Source organism: Lissotriton helveticus, chromosome 6, assembly GCF_964261635.1.
Source record: "Lissotriton helveticus chromosome 6, aLisHel1.1, whole genome shotgun sequence".
Classification (NCBI taxonomy): Eukaryota; Metazoa; Chordata; class Amphibia; order Caudata; family Salamandridae; genus Lissotriton; species Lissotriton helveticus.
The window spans coordinates 1,954,756,011-1,954,764,378 of record NC_136067.1 but is presented as its reverse complement, the minus strand read 5'-3'; the positions used below and the strand labels follow the sequence as shown (position 1 = coordinate 1,954,764,378).

The 8,368-nt window shown below is 44.9% G+C and overlaps 1 protein-coding gene across 1 annotated transcript; it reads left to right on the top strand.

Annotated features, from left to right (window-relative positions):
• The first annotated feature begins 848 nt into the window (after positions 1 to 848).
• LOC144762944 (olfactory receptor 1f45-like) lies at positions 849 to 1,793 on the top strand. The gene has a single exon (XM_078648244.1). The coding sequence runs from the start codon at positions 849 to 851 to the stop codon at positions 1,791 to 1,793; it is 945 nt and encodes a 314-aa protein (XP_078504370.1).
• The last annotated feature ends 6,575 nt before the right edge of the window (positions 1,794 to 8,368 follow it).

Below are 8,368 nucleotides of genomic sequence, written 5' to 3'. Positions count from 1 at the left end.
GTCCCTCAAGGTTTTCTTTCTAAATAACAGTTGCATTTTCCCTCCCTCCTTGCATTGCCAAATTCATCCACACAGGAATTTCTTCTTTTCCACCCTTTCTTGCCCTTGGATGAAATTAATTCCTGTTAATGTCCATCTTCAGTAACCTCTCACTGTTTATTTCTGCCCTTCATTTTCTCGCTTGTCTCTTTTTGCTGTCTGATAGTCAATCCCACAATTCCCCAATGTTTTTCTATCTTTTCTCCTTTCGTTGACTTCCTCTTCATCTGTGTGTCATCAATAGTTGTCTTCCTAACGCTGGCTTCTTCTGTCTTTTACACTATCTCTCCAAACTTCACTCGCTTCATTGTGGCCTTTTATGACCTCACTCACTGATTTCATTTGTTTCCTTACTCAATGGTCTCTCGTTACACCTCTTCAGATTTCTATTAGTTGTTTCTCCATTTAAGACTCTTTGTGTTGATTTGTTTTTGACATCAACTATAATTGGTGGCATCTTTCTTGTTACTCTTGCCATATCCTTCTCTTGGTCACAGCTGCTTTTAAATTCCCTTGCACATCTCTACCTAAACCTGGAGTCAGATGATTTGAGTGCTAAGGGTTTAATTTGTTGACTCATCGTCTCCTTGTCAATCTAACTTCAGGGATTATTTCTACTTCTCTATTCATTGGCAGTAAAAGTAGTTCAAAGATCTAACAAATGTTTTTTTTCCAGTGGCGGGCTTCCTAAATCCTATTAGTTAAATAGGCATTAAAAAAAATGTAATATCATAATGTGTGTGGGGCTAATTGATGATATCTCAATAAACAAAGAATTGTTCTTCTTGAAGGTCCTAGCTCTGAAGATGATGGAGAAAAGGAATCAAAGCTCAGTGTCTGAATTCATCCTTCTAGGGTTTTCTGAGCCTCCGGAGCACAGAATAATCCTTTTTGTGGTTTTCCTATTGATGTATTTGGTGACTCTCATGGGAAACAGCACCATTATTTTTATTATCCGGGTGGATTCTCAACTCCACACGCCGATGTACTTTTTTCTAAGTATCTTATCTTTCGTAGACATTTGCCTGACGACTTCCACGGTCCCAAAACTTCTAGCCAACATCTTCTTGGAAAAGAAAAGCATATCTTTCTATGGGTGTTTTGTGCAACTGCACTTTTTTTTCTCCTTAGGTAACATGACAGGTTTCCTGTTGGCCATCATGGCTGTGGATCGATACTTGGCAATCAGTAAGCCACTGCACTATGCTATGATAATGAGCAGGGGAGTCCAAGTGAGGCTGGTGGCCGCGTCTTGGGTTATCGTCAATCTGCATTCAGCAGCACACAGCATTATGGCAGCACGATTATCATATTCAGCATCCAATCAGATCCGCCACTACTTCTGTGACCTGCCACCACTCTTAAAACTGTCCACCTCAGACACATCCCCAAATGAGCTCCTTCAGCTAATTGAAACTACTTTAATCCTGATGAGCCCATGCCTCTCCATTACCATATCCTACATCCTCATTATTGCCAAAATATGCAGGATGCCTTCAACAGAAGGGAGATTCAAAGCATTTTCCACTTGCTCTGCCCACCTGACAGCAGTGACTCTGAACTATGGCCCAGTTCTATACACATACATCCGCCCAGCATCTGCCTTTTCCTTGGAGAAGGACCTCATCATCAGCGTGTTGTACAGCGTGGTCAACTCCATGTTGAACCCTTTTGTCTACAGTATTCGAAACAAGGAAGTCAAGAGCGCTTTGGCTAGAAACCTGAAAAAACTAAAAAATGTCTGGAGGAAATAAAATCTGACATTATCCATCTGTAATACATAATTGCTGAGTGCTGAAGGGGAGAGGCCTAGAACAAAAGTCCTGAACGTCGACTCCTATAGACTGCACAGAGAAGTGCAATTCCCTTAGAGACCAATTCAGAAGCTGGGATCCATGTGTGGAGTGGGTTAAGTGAGCCTCAAATCCCTTGCCTAAGGTCCAAATGCCTGATTAACAAGGAAGCTTGATTACAAGGTGTTTCGGAGTGAGGGTCCTTAGTAATTTGGCATCTACCCTCCAAAAAACATTGATTATGCAATCTCTTCATATTGGAGAGGCAGTTGCCATTTAAAAATCAAAACACCTGGAAACCTTACAATGAAGAATCAAGTACAAGAAATAGAAAAATCATTACTTAATAGAGTTGGCACATATGTCTTATTGAAGAATGTAAAGATATTTATGATCTACTAAAACCACGGCAGGGAATATCCAATCCTGAATAGCGACACAACAAAATATTGCAACAACAACAGCAAGGAATAAAATATCAATAGACAAGCGCACAGAGGCAGGTAAGGACTTACCATTCTTAACTCCACATCTATGTACCTTGAAGATATATGGAACCACAAGGTACGAATATGTGGAGTTAGGTAAAGAAAATGTACAGCAACGTATCTTTCGATATTTTATCCCTCAATATTGTTGTAATGATAATCTGTCCTGTCGATATTCAGGATTTGATATTCCCAGACTACACCCTTACTAATTTAGGTTTCATGGTCCTTAAGACCATTCTTAAGTTGCATAACAGGACTGTAAAATGAGAAACTAGCTTTGTATACATGTTTACAAAAGCATACATTGTTTGCATTGGCATTTTGTATATATTTAAATGAATATCCATTGAGCAGAAATGTATTTTAATACAATAATAATCTTAGCAATGTCTCTATTTACTGTCATCTTGGCGCATCTGCATTGATGGACAAAGCTGCCCATGAAAAAGTTCTGAGTTAGGGAGATTCCTTGGTGGCAGCTCAAGAAGGTGTCCACCGAGATGGGAGGCATGCTTCATCATCCGGCAGCTCCTATTTGAGCCGGTGCTGCAAATCCCAATGGGCCCCTCAAGGAAATCTTTGTCTGAGATCTTTTAAAGTGATTTGCTGTAATGAACCTGAAAGTTCAACCTATGAAACTGTCTTTAAATTCTGTTCAGCACCAAGTGATTTTGCAGTATAGAGTTTTAAAACTTCACAATTTGCTGCTCACTTTCCCAAACCTTCCTTTACATAGGCCCCCCAAAACCCTACTTCTAATTGTCTTTAAATGTCTTTTGCAGAAAGTACCATTAACAGTTAATAAATGCAAATACATACTTCCAAATGGCATCTGATGTGTGCTTCAGAGTCGTGGTAGATCCTTGGGTGAGCAAGTGGCACTCTACGCCGGCATCACTCAGAACCTCCTCAAGCAACTGCAGAACATTCAGAACGCCTCTACCAGACACAGCCTCAATATTCCCCTCTGCAGCCACATCACCAGCCACCTGACAGACCTCCACTGGCTCCCAGCCAACAAAATATTCACCTTCAAGCTCCCCACACACACCTACAGAGCACTACACGACGCAGGACCTGCATACCTCAACCACCGCATCACATTCCACGCACCCTCCAGCGACCTCCGCTCCGCCCAACTGGCCCTGGCCTCCATGCCACGTATCCGCAAGACAATGACTCCGTGAAGATCCTTCTCCTACCTCACAGCAAAGACCTGGAACTGCCTTTCCACCTCAGGCTATCACTGTCTCAATTCAGGAAGGACCTCAAGACCTGGCTCTTGGACTGAACCACAGTGCCTTTGACAGATTAGCAGTCCCCTTTACCCCAGCGCCTTGAGACCCTTATGGGTGAGTAGTCGCGCTTTACAAGTCAATTAATTGTTTGGTTGAGAGTATATTATGCTGGCAGAAACCAGGTAAGGGAATGAGGGCTCTGAACTGCTAAGGTTTTTTTTTTTTAAATCTTGGCTTTGTTGTAGCATTGCTCAGAGATGCTGTTTTTGTGGGAAAATGTAGGCTACAATGGCCAATATGGTCAGGAACATGAAGTGAATGTGATAAACCAAATAAAACCTCTATTTGGTAGATTTACTGATATTTTACGCCGTGTTTGCGTCACAAAATCTTTTTGTTCAGATTTACTTTCCAACACTAAACTTGTTTAGCACTGGAAATAATGGAAAAGTAACCCAAAAAAGGACATAGCGCTGCTTTGAAATACTTAGTGCCAAGGGGGTGTAACGTGGGTGAAGTATGGACATCCCCATGCAACCACCCATGATTTCTGACACTAAACCCAAGCAACTAAATAAAGTAGACTGGGTTTAGCATCAGAAAACTGCACAATTTTGATGTAGGCACAAGGAAGGTGAAATGATTTCATTATTCCTTCATTTTCCAAATTTGTATGTGTGCTGCACTTTACAGCACACACACAAAGCGGGAAATGGGTTAAAGTCTGTCTTCCAGTACATACCTATTCTAGACTCATGGAGACACCATTGCACCATGACGCAAAGGTATCTCCGTGACTCACCACAGCTAATCTCAGCACCAGTGGTAGGGAAAGGGGAGAAGAGTACCATATTTCAGTAAATTTGGTGCTCTTCTCCGCCCTCCTTTTCACAGAATTTGTGGCTGCTGCACTGCGCATGCAAATGTGGTAAATCTGCATCCAAGCCTGCAGGTCTGCTTATTCAGAGCACGTGCCTCTACCCGGAAGTAAGAATCTTGTTACAGGTCTCATGAGCTTGAAGACTCTTGGCTTTGGGGAGATTGGTAACAGTTAGCTGGGATAATAATTGGAACCTCCCTCTGGATAAGGTGCACAGGGATGGTCCTCAGAGGTAGTATCTGCCTGTTGAGCCAAAGAGGTCATCAACACATTGTCCCTGCTGCTTTGTAATCTGTTCATTAGACAATGTCAGCACCATTTGGGTTGTCACTGTAGGAGCTCATTAAACTCTTCTGCTTCTATCCCCTGCAGGCACAGCTCTGCTGAGAGAAAAATAAGAGGGACCAGTTGAGGATAGGGCTCGGATCTTCATCACTCCTGACAAACAGGCAGTGCTAACTACATGGAAATATCTGAAGTTGGAGCAGCCTACTAGCATCCACAGTCTGTGCGTTTAATTAGTAAAGAATTTTCCTGAGACAAGCATGTTAGGTTAGTCAAGAAAATGTCACCTTGAATACATACAGAAGTGGCCAACTAAGACTACAGAAGGGAGCCATAATGCTTACAGGGAATTCGGTATGTTTGCAAAACACATGGAGAGGCGGTGGCAGGGCAGGGGCTGTGGGGAAGAGCCCCACCTGACCCCCATCATCCCCCCGCAGCAACAACCCAGAGCCCAGAACTGACAGGTGGCTTCAACCCCCCACTTAGGGACAGAAATTGATCGTGTTCAAGCACAGAGGCCTGATCATAAAGTTCTCCATGCAAATGCAATAAACGGAAAGGGGTGCAAGCAAAGTTCCCCTCTGATGAACACTGGCCTCCCCTGCTTCTCCCGCCCGCCTTCCAGTCCCAAATTGTTCTGTACAGCTTCCCCTCCAACCCCCACGTCCATTTACCAACTGCTCCAAGCAGGTGGTAATTAGATGCAAATTTGGGTCCAGCATTCTACTGGAACTATGAAAAAGATATGAATCCATTATTTCAGAGCCTGCGTGATATTCTCCATTCAGGGTTGGATAATACACACAAGACAGATTTAGGTGCAGCAGTACCAGCGGTAAACGATAATTCCGGAAGCATGGTATGCCTGCATTTAAGCCCAGCTCACGCATAAACCTCCCCAAAACAGTGCTAGATTATTTCTCCAAATCTGTGCACATGGCCCATCGCAGCCTTACTCCACAAGGAAGGAGCCAACCTTTTTACATTATTGGGATAACATCTCATTGGGTTGCAGAATGACTCTCTCTTCAGATCCTTGGGCAGGGGACCTGCAAACAGATCGACCTCATTAGATGGCGGATTCCCAACAATTCCTTAAATTCAACCTCACAAAAACAGACATTCTACTTCCTTCTGCTGACAGATCCTGTTTTCTGGCCACAGGACAACCAGAGGCCACTAGGCCTACACCATGGGGACCAGGGTGATTTGCCTCATATGTCCCAGGGCCTGCTCTATTATTGGCTCTCAGAGACAGCCACGGTATGCAGTCACAGACTTCTCAGGGAGGTTAGTGTGGGGGTACAACCAGTTCAGTAAGATGGGGGGGGGGATTTCAGATATTCTGACATGCATACTGGAATCTCCCATTAAAATACATTATCCAACAAGCAGGGCATGAGTGGGTTTAAGGGGCACTGGAAAGGGAGAGGAGTGAAGATTGTTAGGGGTGCTCAAGAGAGAGAGAGAGAGAGAGAGAGAGAGACAAAGAGGAAGTGTGGTTGTGTGTGTATTATATAAAATCCAATGTGAAATCCAACAGAGACATCACCATAACCCACTCTAAGTGCCTGGACCCAACCACTTACTATAGAATACATTTATTAGGCAGATCTAACACCCCAAACACCCTCCTTGAACCTACCCTCTTGATTACAACAATCTCAAAACTCAACAAACCCCCAGCAATAACTGATTGTCCAGCCCAGTGCATATCTTTGTCATTGAAAAGTACTTTAACATGTTTAAACACACACAATACTATACATTACAAAAATGATCATTTACTCAACGACTCTTGTGTATTGGGCAAGGTTGGACCCTCTGCTTCTCCCCTCACCTCCCCTCACTCTCTCTCTTAGTGATGAAAAGCAGCGAGACTCCCAAGACTTTCGATGCCGCTTGGTGCAAACCACCTCTAATTCACCTTAAGATTAGCGATCAAAATAACGAGGCAGGCGCTGGCAGTTGGAAGGCGAAGAACAAGTTTATTGCTCTAGAGGAGAGTACATCACTTCGGACACCAGGGCTATCGTCGGGAGGAGTTCTAGCTGCATCTCTGAGGCCTGGCCTTTCATATGTTTCTTTCGTCAGTTTATTGCATGGTCAAACATTCCTGGCATCAATTTATTACACAGTGAAACATCCTTGGAATCCCCACCTTAAGCTAGTTCCCACACAGGTCCAGCAGCAAATGTTCCCCCCCCGGATCTTACAGATGATCAATATCTCGCAGCTGGAAATTCCGACATGACCTAAAACACGCGGGATCAGTCAGATCAAAGGGGTTGGGTCACTGATTAAATTCCGGTCCCTTTGTTGGTGAAGCAAGTTCTGTCGTTACGTGGGCAATAACCTAAGTCCGCAGGGGTTGGTTAGCGCCTGGGACCGGATTGAGTAGCCAGGTGCGGTGGAGGGGGTTATCAGAGGGGCCTGATCGCGCGCAGAGGATGAAAGGACAAGTGGGTTTGGTGCGGGAAGTGACTCTAGGGTGTTGTCATGCTGACATGGTTTTACGACCCCGGTATGTGTGCTCGAGTTCAGTCAGAGCGCGGGGGGGATGAGGGCGGCCGGGTGATGCGCAGGTGACCAGCAATGTGGGAAATGGGTGCAGAGACTAAAATGGTTGCCACTCGCAGGGGCCTTCGTTACACAAGATGGCGCCGGCAATGTTCATATTTATCGTTTATATTCGACAGTCGCCCCTTTGAACATATAGGGACCAGCTTGTCAGTTTACGGCAATGTCCATAATGTCCTGTACCTCTCTGTCATACATTGCTTTCATGTTTTCGCATCGAGTGTCCAAAGTCATAGAGCGCAGAGAATGCAAAAAAAGAGAATACAGGGGTGGTATACAATGTATCCCCAGACAACAGCCACATATGACTAAGATCGGAACCAAGAGGACCATCAACATCTTCCAACCCCATTCCTTTAATGTGCCCCAAAACCAGTTCCCCATTGTCCAAGTCTCTTGTTCTTGGTGGATCTCCGATGCCAGCCTGTGGAGATGTTCAATTGCCTTGTAGACTGAAGGCGAGCTGTCAAGGACGAAAGTGCAGCAGCTGGCACCGATGATGCGGCATGCTCCTCCGCGGTCTGCTAGAACAAGACGGTTCTGTAAAGCCAAGCGGACCGCCTGAAGCTCAGCTGTGTTGTTAGTGAGGATGCCAGCGGTGACGTTCAAGGCTGTTTCTAATGCTAGCGATAGTTGTCTGATGGCTCGGCTGTTTGCCATGGGGCCCCATAGCGGGATGAGTCCTTTTGCTGCATCAAGGAACTGTGATGCGGCGGAGTCTGCTTGTTCCGTGTCTTTGGACCGCCTTTCTCTGTGATGGATCGCAGATGCTGTGTAGGTTGGTGGCAGAACAAAGGCAATGTAGCAAGTGCCCCCCCAGCCCAGGTGTAGGCTTTGGTACCACAGATAAAGTACATGTTGGGTGATGCAACAAATGAAGGGGGGTCGGCAGTGTTCAGAGTCCTTGTTATCTGGCAAGAGCTGTGACCTACGATCTTAGTCCTGTGGCCTTCGATGCAGACAAGGCCTGAGACGTTCACCACAGATAGGGCCACTGTTAGAGTTGCAGCAGTTCGTTTCTTCAGATAAGAAAAGGTAGGTCTGGCAGGGTTGTGGTAC